The following is a 23,288-nucleotide window of genomic DNA, read 5'->3' as shown; positions in this document are numbered from 1 at the left end:
TTAATGTATCTGTACTCGGCTGCAGTTGTAATAAGAGTGTACTAGTATGAGTAACCATGGGCGGCACAGTGGTGCAGCTGGTAGAACTGTTGCCTCACAGTGCCAGAGACCTGTGCTCAATCCTGCCCTCGGGTTCTGTCTGTGTGGAGTTTGCATGTTCTCCCTGTGACAGTGTGGGTTTCATCCGAGTGCTCTTCTTGTCCATTCCAATTTCACAGTTTAGACTCTCCTTTAGAGATACAGTGCGGAAACAGGGCCTTCAGCCCACCGAGTCCACAACGACCAGCGATCCCCATACACTGACACTACACTAGGGACAATTTTACCAAAGTCATTTCACCTGCAAACCTGTACGTCTTTGGAATGTGGGGGGAAACCGGAGCACCAAAGAAAATCCACGCAGGCCACAGGGAGATGTACAAATTCCGTACAGACATCACCCGTAGTCAGGATCGAACCCAGGTCTCTGGAGCTGTAAAGCAGCAACTCTATCACTTTGCCGCCTTAGTTAGTATGATTTCACCTAGAAACGGTTGCCAGTATGTGCCACCGATAGGAATATTATATGTTATATACTTAGCCGTTTGAAAATCAGTCACTATGCTATCTAATTTCTTGGATAGAAATTCTCATGCATGACAAAAAAAATCAATTTCATTATTTTCCTTTCAAGTCGTTTTTAATATTCTTCAACAACTTGTTTCGCAGGTAGAATTATAGTAATACACTTAAATTACAATGAGAAAAAACTATTAACCACAAAGTCCAATCACGCAAAATAAATAAAATAAAATATGAGTGATTAGAAAACTAACTTCTAAAAGAGTGGATTTTAACACAGTACTTTGCACAAAACAATACTATGGTAACCATATTCAATGATTCAAATCCACGTGCGGACGGGAGACTTGCAAATGTAACTCAAATGCACTTCAAAAAGTGAGGGGGAAAACAGAAAGTTACAGGTGAGGCAGCTTCATATCTGTTATAAGGCAAATATTAGAAGCTTTATAAAGGTAAAGTCAATAGGGTTTTGTGAATGGGAAACCATGTTTGACAAATGTATTAGTTGACGAGGAAAACATTTGGTGGATATTGTTGGACATACTATACTTTAAAGAGACAACAACTGGTGCACCTCTGCTATTCATCCTGGTTTATTAATGACTTGGATAAAGGCAAGTTTTGAAGTATGAATGTTTAATCTACCATTTATACAAAGTTACGTCAGAAAGTAATATGTGAAGAGAGCATAAGGGATATAGACTGGTTCAATAAGTGGACCAAAAATCTGGCACATGGATTAGAATGTGGGAAAGTGGAAAATTGTCAATTTTGGCTGGGAAAATGTAAACACGTTTATCTAAGTAATAAGAAACTAAAGAAACAACGGGAACTGAGTATTCTAGAATATGATCCACAAAGGATGGATATGCAGATACAGCAAATAATTTGGAAAGGTTATTATTTTTTATTGTTAAGGGAAATTAATATAAAAGTTGGGGGACTAGCTTGACGACGTCTATAGAAAGCATACTGTCATGTAGCATCACAACTTGGTTTGGGAACAGCTCTGCCCTAGAAATTGCAGAGGGAAGTAGATGTAGACCGTCCATCGCAGAGACATTTTGTGAGGCAGCAGCTCTACCAGCTGCGCCACTGTGCCGCCCCCAATAAGTGATTTTTTTTTCATTCTCTTTGGGTTGTGGATCTTTTGAACTCTTTTTTCTGAAAGGATATTGGAGGCAGTGCCGTTGAATAATTTGAGGGCAGTGTTAGTTAGATAAGCAAGTGAGTGAAATGTTACCACTGGAGTAATTGAGTAATTCAGCAGGTCAGGCAGCATATCTGGAGAACATGGATAGGTGACATTTTGGGTTGGAATCCTTCTTCAGACCTTCTTCTGTTTTGACATCCAAACTCTGAACTGTTTGCCCTTGATTCAGATTAGCACTCAATACGAAGGAGGCATTGGGAGGTGAATTAGTATTGGCGGTGTGTCAGGAGATGGCTCAACCATTTTTAAATAACTATTTAATTTAAAGTTACTTTTGTTTCCGAGTTGGCTGAATTAGAAAAATGGAATGGACCAGCCAGGGGATAATAGCAGTCACCAAAATAGGAACAAATGCATTCTTCAGGTAGAACAGGACATAAAACAGGATGGTGGAGTACTTGGGCAGTGGAACCCGATCCATTATCTCAATGATGAGCACAGAGAGTGCAATGCAGACAGCTTTCACCTTCCACGTCATCTTCCACCCCTGTGTGCTGGCGTATAATGGTGAGCAGAGTCCGATGCCAAGTCCGAGGATTGTCCCTGCATCCCGGCTCAGTGAAGAGAATGGTGCCGTGTCTAGTCGGATCCATTCAGGCCTGGCACACCACTTGGTAGCAAGTAAAATTGTCCTGGAACACCCAAGTGTAAATTAGTTCCAAAAGAGCCTGTGCTTTATTCGTAGTAAATACATAGAACAAGCACTTTAGTTTGTAACAGGTATCATGGTGTAGTGCTATATTAGAGCTATAGAATTATACAGTGTGGAAACAGGTCCTTCAGTCCAACTTGCATACGCTGACCAACATGCTTCATCTACACTAGTTTCCACTGGGGTCAAGGAAAGAGGGTTCACATTGCGGCCCAGTTTTCACCAATCTTTCCACCACCACGCACAAGAAGCGCAAGACAGACACCATTGTTTGTAGATGCCAAGACGTGTGTTCCGCTCTGGCTGAACAACTTCTAATCTTGTATGTGGACTCGATAAGAAAATTAGTTTCCACTTGCCTGCATTTGACCAATATCTCTCGAAAACTTTCCTATCCATGTACCTACTAATATGCTTTTTAAACGTTGTGATAGTACCTGCCTTAACTAACTCCTCTGCCAGCACCTACCACCCTTTGTGTAAAGAAAAAGTTGCCCCTCAAGTCCCTATTAAAGGTTTCCCCCCTGACATTAAACCTATGTCCTCCGGTTTATGAGGATGTTTGCAGGACTTGCAGGGCTTGAGCTATAGGAATAGGTTGGGCAGACTAGGACTTTATTCCTTGGAGCGCAGGAGGATGCGGGGTATTCTTATAGAGGTGAATAAGATCATGAGGGAATAGATAGGGTAGACACACAGTTTTTTAGCCAGTGTAGGGGAATCAAGAACCAGAGGTTTAAGGTGAGCGGGGAAAGATTTAATATGAACTTGAGGGGCAAGTTTTTCCACACAGATGATGGTGGGTATATGGAACAAACTACCAGAGGAGATTGAGGCTGGGACGATAACAACATTGAAATAAATGACATTTATTCCCACTCCTTGCCTTCAGCCAGTTAACCAATCTTCTATCCATGCGAGAACCTTGCCTTTAAATGTGGGTCCCTTGAACGCAGACACAGGTGAAATTATTATGGGGAACAAGGAAATGGCAGAAGAGTTGAACAGGTACTTCGGATCTGTCTTCACTAAGGAAGACACAAACAATCTCCCAGAAGTACTGGAGGACAGAGGATCTAAGGGGGTCATGGAACTGAAAGAAATTTTCATTAGGCGAGGAATAGTATTTGGTAGGCTAATGGGACTGAAGGATGATAAATCCCCAGGGCCTGAATCCCAGGGTCCTCAGGGAGGTGGCTCTAGAAATAGTGGACGCACTGGTGATCATTTTCCAATGTTCAATAGATTCAGGATCAGTTCCTGTGGATTGGAGGATAGCTAATGCTATCCCACTTTTCAAGAAAGGAGCGAGAGAGAAAACGGGGAATTACAGACCAGTTAGCCTGACTTCGGTGGTGGGAAAGATGCTGGAGTCAATTATTAAAGAGGTAATAATGGGGCATTTGGATAGCAGTAAAAGGATTAGTCCAAGTCAGCATGGATTTATGAAAGGAAAATCATGCTTGACTAATCTTCTGGAATTTTTTGAGGATGTGACAAGTAAAATGGATGAAGGGGAGCCAATGGATGTAGTGTATCTAGACTTTCAGAAAGCATTTGATAAGGTCCCACATGGGAGATTGGTGACTAAAATTAGAGCACATGGTATTGGGGGTAGGATGTTGACGTGGATAGAAAATTGTTTGGCAAACAGGAAACAAAGAGTAGAAGTGAACGGGTCCTTTTCAGAATGGCAGGCAGTGGCGAGTGGAGTGCCGCAAGGCTCGGTGTTGGGGCCTGCAACTGTTTACCATATATATTAATGATTTGGAAGAGGAAATTAACACTAGCATGTTTGCGGATGACACAAAGCTGGGTGAACTGTGAAGAGGATGTTAGGAGGTTGCAGGGTGACCTGGACAGGTTGAGTGAGTGGGCAGATGCGTGGCAGTTGCAGTATAATATAGATAAATGTGAGGTTATCCACTTTGGTGACAAAAACAAGGGGGCAGATTATTATCTCAATGGGGTTAGGTTAGGTACAGCGAGACCTGGGTGTCCTTGTACACCGGTCACTGAAAGTTGGCGTGCAGGTACAGCAGGTAGTGAAGAAAGCTAATGGAATGCTGGCCTTCATAACAAGAGGATTTCAGTATAGCAGTAGAGAGGTTCTTCTGCAGTTGTATAGGGCTCTGGTAAGACCACATCTGGAGTATTGCGTACAGTTTTGGACTCCTAATTTGAGCAAGGACATCCTTGTGATTGAGGCAGTGCAGCGGAGGTTCACGAGATTGATTGGATGGCGGGACTGTCATATAAGGAAAGATTGAAAAGACTAGGCTTGTATTCACTGGGGTTTAGAAGGATGAGGGGAGATCTTATAGAAACTTATATAAGGACTGGACAAGCTAGATGCGGGGAAAAATGTTCCCAATGTTAGGCGAGTCCAGAACCAGGGGCCACAGTCTTAGAATAAGGGGGAGGCCATTTAAGACTGAGGTGAGAAGAAACGTTTTCACCCAGAGAGTTGTGAATTTGTGGAATTCCCTGCCACAGAGGGCAGTGGAGGCCAAATCACTGAATGGATTTAAGAGAGAGTTAGATAGAGCTCTAGGGGCTAGTGGAGTCAAGGGATATGGGGAGAAGGCAGGCACAGGTTATTGATTGAGGACAATCAGCCATGATTGCAATGAATGGCGGTGCTGACTCGAAGGGCCGAATGGCCTCCTCCTGCACCTATTTTCTATGTCTCTATGTTTCTAATACTATGGGCTCCTATCTTGTTCAGCAGCCTTATCAAAAGCAATCTGAGCCATCTGAAAATCCAAGTAAACGATATCCACTGACTCTCTTTTATCTGTCCTGCTTGTTACTTCCTCACAAAATTCCAATAGATTAGTCAGGCAAGATCTCCCCTGAACAAAACCATGCTGACTTTAGCCTATTTTATCATGTGCTTCCAAGTACCCTGAAACCTCATCCTTAATAATCAATATACTTATAAAACTCTGATCTTGGATGTGGATGTATATGTGTGTGTATTTGTGAGTTTTTCTGTGATTCACTTCTCCTTGAAAACACAACGCACTAAAGGTGAAATGTTTACATATTCCGATAGAGATTTACCTCATGATCTCGAAAATCGCCTCATCTGAAAATTTGATTCATTATTTCTTGAGTTTTTTATTAGGGGACAGGACCCATGATTCTTGAAAGATCACCGTTAATGCCTCCACGATCTCAACAGCTACCTCTTTCAGAACCCTAGCGTATAGTTCATCTGGTTAGCTTATTATTAGGTAACTTGGAGCAATGCTCTGAAGTTTAATTTCTGCAGACTGTGGGAAGAGCCTGAAGGGTTGTCATGCCGACTTTAACTATTGGCTCCATCACAGTGCAATATTGTGCATTGGTGAAAATGAACATCGGCCTAACTGTTACATCTCCCTGTTTGAAAAACACTGATCAGATTGGCATTAAACCATACGATAAGAATGTCCAAATGCTTTACAAGAGTGCTTTGCAAACATGTTTGTCTTTGGATACTCTGCACACTCCAGGGGACCTTCTTATCTTCAAAACATTAACGGGCCTGTCCCACTTAAGCGATTTTGCAGCGGACTGCAGGCGACATCAAGTTGCTGTCAATCGCCTGAAAAACCGGGAACTGAAACTGCAACTATCAGATTGGAACACACACACACACACACACATCGCAAAGGCGGGGGCCAGGGCAAGGGTGGGGAGCGCTGCCTGAAATTCACATGGTGCAAAGCCAAGGTGATACAGACACAAACCGCGATGAAGGTTGGCGCTGTAATTAAGATGGTACCTTCCACAGTGTACGGTAAGTCCTTTAAAAGAGGGGGGTGGGGGAGATGGGGGGGGTGGGGGGGAGAAGGAGTGGAGACAACTTTTAAGAAGCCAGCCAACTTTCAATAAGCCAGAGATACACAGCTGTGAAGTTCGGCAGACATTTAACATTACCAGTCGGTTATCCTTGGTTCTGAAAACTCCTGCTTACGTTTTTTTCCCCCCCAATGAGCCAATGAAAATGACCGGTCAGCAAAAGCGATTACCTAAAACTACCTACGTCTACCTCAACTACCTACAACTACATGGCGACCCCACCACAACTGCACCTTCGAATACTTAGGATTATCGATTATATCCATGGCGACCAATTTTCAACATGTTGAAAAATTTGCGGCGACCATACTGAGGCCACGACTAGTTCCCAGAATGCGGGAACTCCTCGCGACCATGAAGGAGACTCACCAGAGACCACCAGTGAACATGTGGCGAGCTTAGAGTCTCCTGCACTCGCCTAAAAAGTCGCCTAAGTAGGACAGACCCCATTGACTGAATCACCTATTAAAGGAAAACATTTTCATCACAAGAAATAAAAGTATTTTTCTTCCTGTTTGGCAAAGGTACAGATGCTTGTTCTTTAACAATGGCATAATGAAGGAAACAAAACTCGGGCACGTGCTTGTTGTGGGTAGGATCTTCAGCCTCTGCATGAAAGTAAAGAATGCAAAGTGCTTTCAAATTCATAAGGGCCAACCCTCCCTTGAAAATCTAAGAGGCAAAGTAATTAAGTAAGTAGGAAGGAACTGCAGGAGCTGGTTTAAAACCGAAGGTAGACACAAAATTCTGGAGTACTTCAGCAGGTCAGGCAGTATCTCTGGAGAAAAGGAATAGGTGACGTTTCGGGTTGGAACCCTTCTTCAGTATTTTTGAAGTATTTTCCCTTTTGAAGTCTGCCTTACAACAAAGAAAATACCTCCTATGAATCTCAACCTATGTAAAGCACTCAGTATGCAAGTTTGCATGATGCTGGGCCAAAGGATCTGATGAGCTGTTGTAACTGTGTAATCCCGTAAGTGTGTCTCCACTCTCCACATTGTATGGGACATTAAACAACACATGGATGGTACAATGCTGCTAAGGGCTGCTAATTCCCACACAATTTATTCACAGCCCCCCCCCACAACCACAATATAGACGTACTGGTAGGTTTATTGGCCACTGTAATTACACTTTAGTTACACTAAAATGTTGGTCAAAGGCGAAAAGTTATACGAGTCGATGGACCAGTGTGAAAGAGGGTAAGTTACAGGGAAATAATATTGGGAATACACGAATAGATTGCCCAACCATAATAGTTCATCAGATCCCATAATCTGTATTCCTTTATTGCCTGAATGCTTTTCAATAGGATACCTGTAATAAATTCAAATCGGAAGGCATACCCAGCTGAAGGCTGCAGGCTGTATAAACACTTATGTTATGCAGTTACAAATCCATTCACTGAATCTGCCAGATTTATTTCACCTGTTGATTGCAAGATCTGTTTCATATACGTTCCAAAATTATATTGTCCACCTAAAACTAACGAGCTCCTACCATTGTGAGTCTGGCATGAAAATAATTAGCTTAAACAGGTAGATGGGACTAGGGGAGAATAAGTGTTCGGCACGGACCAGAAGGGCCGAGGTGGCCTGTTTCCGTGCTGTAATTGTTATATGGTTAAATTGCTACACGCTGATTAAAGGATTGCATATAATATGCAGCAGCATCGAGATGAGACATTCTAAATTACTCATTCTCTCAATTCACAGTACACATTCTGAACACAAACCATTATTTCTCGTTCTGTCTTTTGTTAAACGTTTGTGCCAATGTTCTCAGTTGGAAATTTCTGGCCTAGAAATGCAAACACTTTGGTTCAGCATAACGTGGAGGATTATCCAACATGGTTGCAGTTATCTTGAAATCACTTATTTCCAGACTGAAACATAACTGCAACCATGTTGGATTGTGTTGCTTAGAAAACCTGACCAAGTAGTTCTTTGCATCTTGATGCATTCTTTTCATCAGTTGCATGTATGATGATGTGTGAGGGACTTTGTAAGAGGCATTGGCACATGTTGTTCTGAAGAGTGCCTGTCAATCCCATACCGTTCAGTTTAGCCCTATGAACCCAACTTGGCTCCCCTATGTTTTTTTTTTCCTTCAAATACACATGATCTATTTATTAGCCAGAGATTATCTGCTAATCTCCGAAGTTGGCCAATTTACCTGGCTCAGAAACCCAGCCACTCCACCTCAGATCTCCATATAACTTCACTTAAGCTTTGAACTCCATCTGCATGCCCTCACAGGCCCCCAATCACAAGCCTTCTCCCCCTAAGCTCCCCATTGATCTCACCACATCTTCCTTTACATGCTCTACACTTGTTAATTGGCATGTATCACATAATCATTGGAGGCCAAGCCTTTGGCTTCAGTTGCTGGTGAAGCTTGCAAGACCAAGACCAAAGCAATTGTTGGCATATCATGCAATATTCCTTGGCATATTTTGAACTTTGAGGATTAATGAATAGACCTCTATGCCTACACTTAAAATGGACCCTCCCACACATCCCAAAGACCTACTGGTTGGTATATTAATTGACCACTGTAAATTTCCTCAGGCGTATAGATGGTAGAATCTTTTGGAAAGGGTGCGGAGGAGTTAATGGGAATGTGGGGTGAATAAAATGGGCTAGGAGAGGATAGATATAGTAGACCCCCCCTCGGTCATGACTGATCATGGGTGATGCATCCTGGTCGGATGCAAGCCTGGGCAATGTCATATGGAGGACAGGCTGTTGCCCATGCAGCACGTCCCCCCTCTCCACGTTGTTGATCGATCCAAAGGAACAGCAGGGCCGTTACAGTTTGGCACCAGCGCCATTGCAGGAACTGCTAGAGCGAGGTTGTAGACAACGGCAAACTGCCTTAGGGGCTCCGACTCTGGATTTTCTTGAGGTTTACTCCTGGAGCCTTTTCCGTGACTGGATATGGTCACAAGGCAGTGGAGGTTTTAAATCAGAGTTTTCCCTCTCCTAGATGGACTGCCTTCCAGGGCTGACGAGCCCCATCTGCCCGAGACTTGTGGGGGCGGGAGCGTCTACCTTCCCGTGCAGGTCTATGGCACCTGCCCACTGCCCAGGGATAGGTATAAATCCTTTCTAAATAGATAAAGGTATAGCTATTCAATGGTCAGCACAGACTCGGAGGGCTGACGGGCTCGTTCTATGCTGTCTCCATGATCGTGTGCCCCTCCACCTTCTGACTTAATTCACAGGACTGGTTGAGTGCAAGAAATGTCTTCCCCTTAAAATCTACGCTTTTCATTTCTAATTTGTTTACAGTAGTTCCTTTCTCTAATAGATGTTTGCCACTTAATAGGCACAGAAATTTAAAAAGGAACTTCACACAAGCAATTGTTACCAGGAATGAAATGTGTGAAGATTGCTGTACTTACCAAGAAACGTTTACACCAAAGTAATGCAATCCCCAGTGCAGGCACATACCACTGAGCAGCAACAAGATTGAGGTCACAACATATTGGATGAATTTGATATTCTCGGGTATGTATTGGCCCAGCAGAAAACCAAGTACAGCACCTAAAATACAAAATGGAATTATTGGTAAGTAATTTCCTTACATGTTCACAGAATATTTACATCCTTTTAAACTTTCACATTCAGGCAATCTTGAAATGGTTGGTCACAGGTGAAACCACAATGGCATGTTAAAAAACTGCTATGGCGACACATTTTGGGCAGCACAGTAATGCAGTTGGAGGAGCCACGGTCTCTCGGAGTCAGAGACCTCGGGTTCAATATTGACCTTGGGTGCTGTCTGTGTGGAGTTTGCACATTCTTCCTTTATGGACCCCGTGTGGATTTCCTCCAAGTGCTCCGGTTTTCTCCCATAACCAAAAGATATGTGGCTTTATAGGATAACTGGCCTCTAAAAATTGCCGCTAATGTGCAGGGAGTGGATGAGAAAGTAGGATAACATAGAACTAGTGTGTGAACGGATGATCGATGTTTGGACTCGGTGGGCCGAAAGGCCTGTTTCATGGGGTGTCTCTAAACTAAACTGTCACAGCTATATCTGACTGATGGGATCCATGTTCAGGTTATTTAATCATGGGGAGATTATTAGCATGACTAGTGTCGTACCACATTTGAAAAAAGCATGACACCAAAGGCAATCACAGACTGGTCTCGGATGCATCAGGTTTTGCACGGATACTGAATTACGCGGCCATTTTCACTCATTTGCACTCAGATCCTGGAAAAATCCAGGTTTCTGAAGAGAAAAGCGACCCAATCTCTCCTTCCCTGATGACTCAAGGGGTTAATGGAACATTGTTTAGGAATGAAATAAAGTCAGCAGAGCCTTGCATGTATTTCCTGCTGCCTGCTGAGTTGGCTAAAGCGCATGAAGGGACAAAGCACGAAAACCAAACCTCAAATACAGCAACTCAGCGTTAAAACAACAAAGCTGTGTAATTACCAAAACAAATTTAAAAGATAAAATGTATATTTATACTTTGCAATGACTGCAAAAGTTCTCCTTTTTACGTTCTACTCAAAAAAATCTTGAGCAGGTACAAAATTGTTCCATGTTGAGTTTTTAAATGTTGCATTATGCTGTGATTACTACCTAGCAATTTTTTTTATTCTAAACATTTCCATGTAGATTGCAATTACCTCAAAATATAAAGATATAAAAATAATAACTATTTAAAAAAAGATATTTTCACTTCCACCTAAAACTTACATGTATGCCTTAAGCTTTATATTGCACTCTGTAAAATGTTTTAAGATAATATGGCTTAAGGTTTTCTTTCCTTGTTATCTATCTGTAATAACTTGCTTGATTGCTGCTCGGATTGCCATCAACACTGTGAATGGCCCATGACCATGAGAACAACCAAAAGAACACTGTGGAAAAGAGATCGCTTGCTCTTCCTTTGTAGTCTTCCGCCAGATCAATAAAAAACTCTGCAACCGAGTGCCATGGTGCTATCCATGTCCCCAATGTTGTAGTTTCTACTTAGAGTCATACATCGTGGAAACAGGCCCTTTGGCCCAACTTGCCCACACCGATCAACATGTTTCATCTACACTAGTCCCCCCCCCCCCCCCCCCCCCCCCGCCTGTGTTTGGCCTATATCCCTACACACCTGTCCTATCCACGTACCTGACCAATTGTTCCTTAAACATTGCAATAGTCCCTGCCTCAACTACCTCTTCTGGCAGCTCATTCCATACATCCACCACCCTTTGTGTGAAATACAATGAAAAATGCACCAGAGCGTCACTACTTTAGTAGGAGAGATGCAAGTCACATTTACACGCTGGGCGTGTCTACTGATGATATGACAATATTTTTGTGTTTAGCAATGGTACTGGTAGATATTCTGATGTTAATTACCCTTCTGTATAAGTTTCAGGTATGCTCCCTAATATTTGCTGGTTTGCAAACATAAGAATACGTGGTGCGCACTTTGAGAATGATGGGGAAGGAATTTCAAATCAAAATTAATGACAAGTATTAGTATCAGATTTTTCAGATACAAAATCTTCACCTGTTGGTCCATCGTGCACCTTGCAATTAATGCTCTCACCTGTAATTATTCCAGCAACCACTTGATGAGGAAAATGTGCCAAAATAAATATTCTGGAGATGCCGATTGCCAGCAGCAGAACGATGTACAATACTACAGGAATGTTCTTTGCCAGCGAGCTTAAAGTAGAAAAAATATGATGTTAATATTAGCACAGTTTAATGGTTGAAACTTTTAGAAATATTACTTTTGATGAATGATATGATGTTGGGAAGAGACACTCACACTTAGGTATTCAGTGTTAAAATCAAGTCCAAAAGAAGGGTCGCCTGAGGACATTAGCTGAGAGCAGAGGAGTAGAGTCAACTTTAGGACTTCACTGACAATGACAAATTAAAAGTGGCCCCCATAAAGGGTCAATGGATAATTTGGAGTCCTTATCAGAAATCAATGTAATATCACCTGCAGCTTCAGAAAGTGCATCATATATACAGGGGACATTGGCTCGCAGTTGATGAACCAGAGTCTGAGCTTCAGTGCTGCCTCAGGGAGAAGGGACGTTCCAGGAAGTAGTTGCCCTGCTTACATTTACTGCTATAGAAATGGTCAGTCCCATGGCACAGGAGAGTTTGACTTTGAGTGAAGCAATAAGGCGATCTAGAAAATAACATTGTATGAGCCTAAGCCCTTGCACTTGTCTAATAGGTATGGGGTTTTGCAGTGGCTGTGCATAAGATTAGACATGGCAAGATGAATTAGTAAATTGGCCACAGCACAATATTGCATGGGACCATTCAAGTTGAGTGTTGAAGTGGTAATAGGAACAATATAGTTAGCAGAGGAAAACATGTTCTCTACATATGCAAGCCTGTGTCCTAAAGACTGTGCCAGGATTAAGGATGACTCTTCAGGGCTGGAGATAAATTCATAGGCGGAGAAAGATTTAATTGTTGGTCTAAACCAATGACAATAGATAGGGTAAGGCAGGATCTGTTGGAATATGAGCAATATGGATCTAAATTAACAAGATGACCTAAAAAGGTAATGATCTTCCTGAACCACGAGAAGATTGGCAAAAGGTAAAAAAGATCAGCAAATTGAATGTGTAGATCAATGTTTAATGCAGGAAAATTTGGTTTCAATACATGGGGCATGGAAATAGGGAAAGAACAAGCTTTTCCACTGGAATGGACCTAACTTGAATTGGGCCAAGACTAATTCCCGGTGAATCGAACAATTGCGGTTGTAAATATGCCTTTAAACTAGATGGTGGGTGGGGGGTTTTGATGGGGGGAGGGGTAGGTTAGAAAGTTATAGGGAAAGGACCGAGCTATAGTGCAGGCAGTAAATTGGGAAATAAAAACAGTAATAGTGCACATCAACTCAATAGTATTCTTCCAACAGTGTGAGGGCAAGGGAGAGTGGTAAAAAGTAAAAAATGAAGGCACTTTACCAGACTGCAAGTATCAAAGTCATAAGGTCATAAGGAATAGTGGAATTAGGCCATTCGGCCCTTCAAGTCTACTCCGCCATTCAATCATGGCTGATCTATCTCTCCTCCTAACCCCATTCTCCTGCCTTGGCACCTGTCACTGAAGGCACAAACAGAAACAGAAACCCAACAGTCCCTCCACTGATCTGATTGCAAAGTGGTCAAGGTTGGCAGTTCAATATTCCAAGATACTTCACTTTCAGAATACAGGCAAAATGGAAAATGGAGTAAACCTATTATTAAAGAATGGGATATAACAGGTTATTTTAAATTATTATTGAGAAAAGGCTTATATGGTTGTGAAGGGGCAATAGGAAATTGTGGTCATATTATGACTGAATTTTATATGAGCTTTGTGAATGGTTACATTCAATTAAATGTTCAAAAGGGAACTGCAGATGCTGAAATATCGAAGGTACACACAATTGCTGGGGAAACTCAGCGGGTGCAGCAGCATCTATGGAGCGAAGGAAATAGGCGATGTTTCGGGCCGAAACCCTTCTTCAGACTGTCTCCATTCGCCTATTTCCTTCGCTCCATAGATGCTGCTGCACCCGCTGAGTTTCCCCAGCAATTGTGTGTACATTCAATTAAAGCTCAGATTGGCTACAGTACATTGGGAGTCAACTTTAAAAGGCACGACAGTAAAAAATAAAGGCTGACTTTTAAAGAATTAATACATAATTTGCAAGTAAGGCAAAAAAAAAAAACAGGAAAAGTGATCCCATATGGCTGCAAGGATTAGCTAAAGATAATGTTAGATTAAAGCAAAAAGCTTGTAATGTTGCCAAAAAAGCAGTTAAATTGATATTTGTAATTTTTTCAGAATTCAGCAAAGGTCTTGATACAGTGAGGAAAAGTAGAAAATTATGGCAATGTAAAGGATGAGAACAGCAATTTTTAACATAGTTCGTTGCTGATTGAAGCAAAATAAATTATATTGGAGAATAAGGACATAATAAAGAAAATTATACAAATATCTCCAGGGAAAAGGACACCGAAAACCTTCCAGAAATAGTAACAAAAATAGAAATGGCAAAAAATCTCAGCTCAGGCAAGCAGCATCTGAAGATAGTGGATGCCAACATTTCGGGTCAGCGTCTCTCAGTCCTGAAGGTCATTGAAACTTTGACTGGTTTCTCTTTCCGCAGATGCCGTTTGCCTGGCTGACGTCCTCCAGCATTTTCACTTTTGCTCCAGACACCAGCATCTGCAGTTTTTATTTGTCTTCCTTCCAGAGATGCGAGAGACCATAAGTCTAAAGTAAATGAATTTTAATAAATTGACTTTGCTAAAAATTAGTACAGCCCATCCCCTGGTTCTACTGGGGTCCATTCTGAGAACTGTCCATAAGACAATTTTTCTGTGTCCTATATGTCCATATTCTAAAGTAACCCATACTGTATTATTCAACATACACTTGCTATAATTGGTTCATTGCCTTGAATATTCACCCTGATATTACTATCTAACAGAATATAATTGTATCCAGTCAATTCATACCATGAAACATTTTATTATTTCGAAATCCTTAAAATATTTATGGGCACATTTTCATAAAGTCAGGTTTACATAAATCAGGTCATTCATAACTCAGGGAGCTCTTGTCTTGGGGATAGTAATGAGACTGAAGGCGATAAGTCACCAGGATCCACCCATTGAAACAATAAGCAAACAACATGCAGCACATTCAGAAGAGGAGAGAGCAGTCAGTGATAGGGTGAGGTATGCATTGTATTTAAATGTTGTAAAATTACTTAACCATTTTGATATTTAAACGGTTAGAGTAGCACAAACCTTCTAGTGCGATTGAAAATGCATGTGGAAAGACTGGTCATTATAAGCCACCATGCTGCACCTGTGATCATCGCATGGCCGGAAGGACTGCCTGAAGCAGAAAAAAACATTGCAATTGCAGTAATATTTTATTTTGCAAGGCACAAAATCTGATGCAATACTCATTTCAAAGGCTGAATCTGAGCCAAACCAGTGGTGGAGTAGGTACGGTAACCAAATCATACATGCAAAGATACTTCACACTATCTCAGACTTATTTGTTACTAGACCAAGTGTGGACCCGTTGGGTCCTCGTCCCCCATCGCAAAATTCCACCACTCACCCATAGCCCCAACTGCGCAGGCACGGCTGACGGGCTCCGGTTGTGACGCCAGTGATCTCAGTTGTGACGCGAGTCACGGCAACCCTCCCCCAACTGCGCAGGCTCGGCCGGCAAGTGGGAGCGCGACTGCGACGTTTATTAAAGTTTAAAATGTCATTAACTTGTAAAATATAACATCAATCTGAACGAAACATGTTTAATGCACATCACAGGACAATAGTAAGGTGGGCCTAAATTTGTTGCGCTATCGTGTACCGTTTTTGCGGAGTTTCGGGAACAAACAAACAAACTAACTAACAAACAAGATGAGAGTTTAATGGGCCTGTCCCACTGTACAAGCTCATTCAAGAGCTCTCCCGAGTATAAAAAAAATCAAACTCGTGGAAGCACGTAGAATGTATGTTGCGGGTACGTCGGAGCTTGGGACGTCTCTTAGCGGCTCGTAACGCTAATGGCAGGTACTCAGGAAACGTGGTAAGCTCGGGAAGACTCGTGAAGATTGTTGAAGAATGTCCACGGGAGCCCCGAGTACCTATGAGCGGCCATTACCGTAAATCTCCGAGTTCAAAGCAGGGCAAACTCGGGAGAATTCTTGAATGAACACGTACAGTGGGACAGGGCCATTAGTAACAGATAAAATATAGTATAATGACAGTAACATTCAGGAGCCTTTAGACAAACACGTGAACAGACAAGACGCAGAAGGATAAGGATCATGTGCAGGAAGATCTGATTAGGGCCAAAGGGTCAGTTCTTGGGTTGTATTGTTCTCTGTTCCAATCATAAAATCGTGACAGTTATTATTCATCATAATGGTACTTCAGCTTTGAACACACACCCTGAGAATAACTCACTTTAATTCAAAGTAAAAAGAAATCTAATGAATGCATTCCATGAGAATTGTAATAAAACCTGTGTGTTAGCGTCATAGAGTAATAGAGTGGAAACAGGCCCTTTGGCTCAATTTGCCCACACCGGCCAACATGTCCCTGCTACACTAGTCCCACCTGCCTGTCTTTGGTCCATATCCCTCCAAACCTGCCCTATTCATGTACCTGTCTTACTGCAAATGTTGGGATGGTCCCAGTCTCAACATACCTCCTCTGGAAGCGTGTTCCATACACCCACTACCCTTTGTGTGAAAGAGTTACCCCTCGGATTCCTATTAATTCTTTTCCCCTTCACATTAAACCTATGTCCTCTGGTCCTCGATTCACCTACTCAGGGGAAGAGACTCTGTGTATCTACCTGATCTATTCCTTTCATGATTTTATAAATGCTTGTTCATTCTACCCTGCTGTATATGTAATTTAGTAAAAGAAAAAACAAAGTTCTGGAGGAACTCAGTGTGACAGGCAGCATCTGTGGAGAGAATGGACAGACGACATTTCAGGTTGCTTAGATGACGAATGTAAGCAATGTAACAAATTGGAAACAGATGGAGTATCATGAGAGATGATAGTGAGGTAGAAGTGGGTTCCAGGATTGTACATCTGGGACCTGACATGCTTCAAATAATGTTATTGAAGACCAACATGTGGATGTGAATTGCATGAGTGCCAAGGATAGATCCTTGCTGAATTACAAATGTAATGGAGCAGGGAAAATAAATGATGACAGAAGTTTCTTGGAGAGATTAGATGGAGGAAAGTAGAGGACTGCTACAGAATAGGAAAGGGCATTGAGGAAGATGGGGCAGCTGGGTTTGGAAGGATGATAGGGGATTTCATTGAAACCTACCGAATAATGAAAGGCCTAGATAGAGTGAATGTGGAGAGGATGTTTCCAGTGGTGGGCGAGTCCAGGACCAGAGGGTACAGCCACAGAATGTGCCTTTAAAACGGACGTAAGGAAGATTTTCTTTAGCCAAAGGGTGGTGAATCTGAGGGATTCATTGCCACAGATGGCTATGGAGGCCGCCCTTGGGTATTTCTAAAGCGGAGATTGATCGGTTCTTGATTAGTAAGAGTAAAAGAGTAAAAGAAGGCAGGAGAATAGGGTGAGAGGGAAAAATAGATCAGCCATGATCGAATGGTGGGGCAGACTTTATGGGCCAATTGGCTTAATGCTGCTCCTGTGTTTTTTATTAACTGTATGAAAGACTGTGCATAGGTTAACATGGAAGAAATAATGGATGTCCTATACAGTCATGGTTCCATAAAGGACAAATTATTCAAGGAGATGCTTCCATTAAGTTCCATGAGATATCATCTGTGAATCTGATTATCCATTTCATTGCTTTGGCAGAGAATCATTGAATTCAAAAAGGTAACTGCAGGGAAGGTGGGACGCATTTGACAAGGGTCTAGGAGGTAAAGGGACAGTAAGAGATGGTATAACAGTGTGTAATTATATGCTTTCGAGGAAGAAAATGGCATATTTGCAAAGTGGGAGTTAAAATCCAGAAAATGGAAGAACAACCAAGGTAAGGTGGGTTACAAACCAGGAAGGGAAGTTACATTCTGAGCAGTTTGGTGGGAATAAAGTTGAGGGAACAAAAAGATGTACCTAATGGACAAGATAAATTTGGAAAGTCTATGTTGAAACATAGGATGGAGAAATGCGAGTTCACAATCATAGCAAGACACAATCTTTGGAGATGAGGAAGTGTGGGGTGAGATATGGTTTGAGATGAAGATAGAAACGGGTTATCTTTTTTTATTGTGGGATGATCTTGGAATAGTAAACGGTAATTATTGAGCAGATTACGATACAAAAACAGATTAAGTTGTCAATTTAGATTAGGTATTGAATGACTAAACTAACTGCGTACCAAAGATATTTAGTTCTTCAATCTTTGAACTTTCAATAAAGATGCGACAGCTAGGGTGAAAGACTTTGTTTTTTTTTTATTACGGGGATAACGGGATTAAAGATGGAAGTGAACAGATCAGTCCTTGCAGAAATGTTGTGAAGAATGCTGAACAAGGCTGAAATGTAGGGTGTTCGAAACATTATTCTCAGCAAAACTGCAGGAGTGTTTTTTCTGAAGGAAGACTCAGAAAGAAATGACATTAGGAAGTGAAGAGGGGGTGTGGGTGGAGATTAGTGCACAGAAGAAATCTGAGATCACTATTTCTGTGATTAGCACATTAGTGGTGGCACAGTGGCGCAGGGGTAGAGTTGCTGTCTTACAGCGCCAGAGACCCAAGATCAATTCTGACTATAGGTGCTGTCTGTATGGAGTTTGTATGTTCTTTCTGTGACCGCGTAGGTTTTGTCCAGGTGCTTCACATTCCAAACATGTCGAGGTTTGTAAGTTAATTGGCTTCTGTAAAAATTGTCCCTATGTGCGTAGAACTAGTCTACAGGTGATCGCTGTCCGGCGGGGACACGGTGGGCCTGTTTCCATGCTGTATCTCTAAACTAAACTAGTGAGGCCACGTGATATGGTAAAGGGGGAATGTAAATGGAGCAAGGAAAAGTCATAGGAAGTATGATGGGGAGCAAACTCAGAGATCGTATGGAGATTAAAGGTGAAACTGAGAATAAAGTGAATTGGCACAGAAACAGAGAGAGAAGCAGTGAGGGTACCTGAGAGAAACATAACACGGTAGTTAAGTATGTGGTAGAGGGTAAGAGTATTAAGTAACAGCGGAGAGGGGTGGAACAAGATTAGATAAGCAAAGGAGGAAACATGCCAAAAACTTAGGGGAAAATATTAATTGATGAAAAGCCACATTGTCGCCGCAGCAACGTGGGTGAGGGAAGCAATGGAAAACATATGGAAGGAAGTTTCATTAGTGGAAGACATGTCATCAGCCCTCTCCCTATCTATTCAACCATCTACAATTAGCTAGGGTGACAGGGATCTTATTCACATCAAAAAGAAAAATAGAAGTAGCGATAACTGATCAGCTGGCAGAATCCATGATGCCAGCACAGGGAAGTATTTGGCAATTGTAGCTTCCAGTGGGTTTATAGAAAAGAAGACTTGGAGAGGGGGTAGTAGTGGGTAAAATAAAATCAGCTGTAGTTCTTGTAACCAAACTGAGTAAATTTGAGTCTGATGGGGTGGCATCAGGCTTCAACTCAATTATGTTGAAATGCTAATTTAAAAGTGAACAAATAGGTGGCTGCTATAAAGATAACCTTACACTTGGTTCTGACACAAACCTTTATAACCCCTTTCTCCTGAGTATCCCATTATTCTTCTATGTCGCAGTTCCTTTCTATTGGATGGACAAATAAATACCTTTGAAGTACAAACCATGTGCCGATTTGCAATGTTTTTTTCTAACTGAGGGACAGTTACCAAGAATAGCATCCAACTGAACAGTGAACAACTGCAATCCTTAAAACTGACCACTACGTAAGAAGATTGGCAATTTTTCAATTCTAAGTTGCTAATTAATAAAAAATGTTTAAACATTAAATTCAAGTCTGTTCAGAATTCAATAATTCAACAAAATGAGTTTTTAAACTGAGGAATTTACTGCAATCATTTCCTCTTGGGAAGGAGAATCATGTCAATGTGTGACATTTAAAACCATCCATTACAGGAGATAAAATTGTACAGAGACATTTATGGGAAAAAGTATTTTATTAAAGAAATTTGAAACTTAATTCCACTGAATAAATGTGAAATCTGTCACTGAAGTGACATAAAATAAACAGCTAACTAGTCACATTGCACTTTGCTGGGACAAACCTGGGCCAGTTTCACAGGAGCAGAAAAATTGCTTTAACTTGGGCATCTGGTGCTCATCATAGACCCCCGACTCATGAATCCACCAGAACGGACGCTCACCAAACAGAATCCTATTAAGAAAATTAGAAAGTTGATTGAGCTGAAAAATTGGTTTCCAATCGATCGGAAGGTTAAATTTCATTTTGCCAGACAGTTTATTCTGGCCAGCTTTCGGGAACACCAAAAATAATTTTCTTTCCTCAGACTATTGGAAATCTTTGCAGTTTTCTATTTTCAGAGAGAGTTGTGAATTCTCCATATTTTGATGTATTCAGAAATAAAGAAAATGGTTTGAAATATTTAACGGACTTAATTGGGGATAAGATGTTCCTGCTTTATTGTTCAGTGATTTATCGTGGGCAAGATTATAAGTATATGCCAGATGGCCTTGCCAATATTTGGTCTCTCGCGAGAGAAGCATTGTTGAATCCAACTAAATTCAATGGCCAGCACTCCACATCGCCTGGGCTATTCTTCTGAGATTAGCCAGCAAATCTGTCCATTTTGAACTATATAGTGTCATTGTATTAGAAATGGTAGGTTCTACTCGCATCTTTGGAGGAATACTTTTAACATTGTTTTATATGTGCATCTGCAGTTCATTCCTACACAGTTTAAAAAAAATAGTTGACCCAAAATGCTGGAATCCTGGGCAATACACAAAGTATTGGAGAAACACAGCGGATCTGTGGACGATATGGACAGACAACATTTCGGATCGGGACTCTTCTTCAGACGAGGTCTTCAGACTATTCCATTGGGGAATAGCAACAAGGGAGTTTCTCATGCTTTTATTGAATTGATCTAAATTAATGTTGGAACGAATATTCAGGCAACTTTAAATGCTGTGTATTTGTAGCATCTCAGATGCTCAGCATCTAATGTTGCCTGAATATTCCATATCCTCACATCATTGGGTGGGCGGTGCGACCGACGTCGCAGCGGCCTCTGCAGTCTGTCTGTATTTTTTTTGTTTTTTTGTCCCGTTGAGGGTATAGTTTGTAGTGGGCTTTTAAATGTGTATGTGTGGGGGATGGGGGGTGGGTGGGGGAAACTTTTAAATCTCTTCCCTGCACAGAGACCCGACCTTTTTCTCTGTCGGGTCTCCGTTGTCGTTGGGGCCTAGCACCGTGGATGGCCTCCAACGGAACGACCTGGGGGCTCAAGTCACGGAGCCGGCTGAGCTGCGGACCTACCATCGTGGAGTTGGCCAGCTTCGGAGCGTGAGGAGCGTGGAGAGCTGCGGTGGCGCGCAGCTGCGACCCGACTCCGGTGGATGGTGACACCAGGAGCTCGCGGGTCCCCGGTGGGAGACCGATTTGCGGGGCACCGGCAACGGCGACTTCTCCCGCTCGAATTGCGGAGTTGAGAGCGACCTGGAGCGGGGCCTTACATCGCCCGGCGCGGCTTTAAATGGCCGCGGACTTACTAGCGCCTGCAGGGGGCTCCAACATCAAGACCCGGGGCAGGGCCTTACATCGCCCGGTGTGGCTTTAAATGGCCGCGGACTTGCTAGCGCCCGCCGGGGGCTTTGACTTTGACTTCGGGAGAGGAATGGAGAGTAGGGGAGAGACAAGACTGCCTTCCATCACAGTGAGGAGGAGATTCACTGTGATGGATGTTTGTGTAAATTGTGTTGGTGTGTGTCTTGGTTCTTTTCTTGTATGGCTGCAGAAACCAAATTTCGTTTGAACCTCATGTGAGGTTCAAATGACAAATAAATGGTATTGTATTGTATTGTATTGTTCCATAATGAGAAAACAATATTTAAGACGCAGGAGGCCATTCAGGCCATCATGTTCATGCCAACTTCCGACAAAACTATCCTCAATTCCATTTCCCCTCCTTATTTTCCTGCAACCTTGTAACTGTTCCTCCCATGTACCCACCAACACCCCTTTAGTCATTTATTTACTCAAAGCATTAACTACAGTAGCAAACCTTTTCACAAGAGGAATTATAATTATAAACAATGGTTATTTTTAACTTTAACTATACAATTTAAAGAACTTCTTACTTGAACTTGATTTTTTCCCTTTCAACCTTGACTTAGGTTAGTTATCTCAACTACAACAAACATATTTGATTATACGTGCTTATTTTTTGAAATATAACTTCAATAAATATAAATAATAAAGTTATTTATGGAGGCCAACATGGCAGCCATTTTCCAAAAGCATTAAAGCTGTTATGGAAGAAGAGCTTTCTACTCAACATTTGATTTGATCTTTAACATTCGCCTAAACCAGTTAACGATGAACAAACAAGGCACCGACTTATGTCTAAGAAGGAACTGCAGATGCTGGTTTAAACCGAAAATAGACACAAGATGTTGGCGTGACTCAGCGGGACAGGCAGTATCTCTGGAGAGAAGGAATGGGTTGACGTTTTGGGTTGAGATACTTCTTCAGACTTATGTCACATGGTCATAAGCACTTGCAGAACTGCAGCAAATTGCCGCAGCACTAAAAACTGCCCATCGCAACATATTTAAAGCCTTTACTTTGGAATAAATAAGAGCAAAGCAAAGTTGCAGCACAAAAAGGCAGATTAACAATGCAATTTTGTAAGCCAGCATCTGCAGTTCATTGTATCGTCTTTTTTAACGATTCAATCACCATCCATCCGTATCTTGCCTGAATGCGGAAAACAGTCGAGGTCCAGGTTGGATTGGAAGGGAGACAATAAATTAGATACCCCCCCCCCCCCCCCCCCCCCCCAAAAAATAAAGATAAACTTACGATTTAAATACTAAGTTTAACCATTCAGTAAGTGCAGTGATCCACAAGACTGAGATCCCGATCTTTCTGTTGAGAAAGTACGTTACAGGGAAGTAAATAAAAAAAGATGCTCTCGGGTCACCGATCCAAGTCATGAAGAGCAAACTCTTCTCAAAGCCGCCGAGAGTTTGCTGCAAACGTTCAGCCACTTGGATACCGTGCGTGTAGATGGGCTCCATCGCTCACAGCCAGCCCCGTGTGCGTGTTCCGGCAGCAGAGAACCCTCCTCTCCGTGAGCCACCGGATGGCTCAATGCCTCTATAAGCTTTGCCCCAAACCCTTGCATTCGCTTCCCCAGCCTCGTCGGACAGTAAACCAACGGTGACAAACTTCGCCTTTCATACTGCGATTGCAGTCAAGGCAAAATCATAAACCACTTGAAGTTTCAACCTCTCGACGCTAAAGTCGCTGTTGATGTCGCTT

General features: G+C 42.1%; 1 protein-coding gene across 1 annotated transcript; it reads right to left on the bottom strand.

Moving 5' to 3' along the window:
- Positions 1-652: 652 nt before the first annotated feature.
- g6pc3 (glucose-6-phosphatase catalytic subunit 3) lies at positions 653-23,186 on the bottom strand. The gene is made up of 6 exons (XM_033035311.1): positions 22,827-23,186; positions 20,047-20,156; positions 15,074-15,164; positions 11,845-11,963; positions 9,685-9,826; positions 653-2,409 (listed from the first exon to the last, which is right to left on the bottom strand). Exons 1-6 carry the CDS (start codon positions 23,042-23,044, stop codon positions 2,046-2,048), a joined length of 1,044 nt encoding a protein of 347 aa, XP_032891202.1. The 5' UTR covers positions 23,045-23,186; the 3' UTR covers positions 653-2,045.
- Positions 23,187-23,288: the final 102 nt, after the last annotated feature.

Source organism: Amblyraja radiata, chromosome 16 (genome assembly GCF_010909765.2).
Source record: "Amblyraja radiata isolate CabotCenter1 chromosome 16, sAmbRad1.1.pri, whole genome shotgun sequence".
Lineage (NCBI taxonomy): Eukaryota > Metazoa > Chordata > Chondrichthyes > Rajiformes > Rajidae > Amblyraja > Amblyraja radiata.
The sequence above is the reverse complement of the archived record's forward strand: the minus strand, read 5'-3'. Positions and strand labels throughout refer to the sequence as shown.

Excerpts from the sequence above, each read along its gene's own strand:
- g6pc3 (XM_033035311.1), bottom strand. The coding sequence starts at position 23,044 with ATGGAGCCCATCTACACGCACGGTATCCAAGTGGCTGAACGTTTGCAG. Across the intron at positions 20,157-22,826 it reads TTAAACTTAGTATTTAAATC|GATTCTGTTTGGTGAGCGTC; the intron begins GTAAGTTTATCT and ends TTTTCTTAATAG. Across the intron at positions 15,165-20,046 it reads CTCCTGTGAAACTGGCCCAG|GCAGTCCTTCCGGCCATGCG; the intron begins GTTTGTCCCAGC and ends TTTCTGCTTCAG.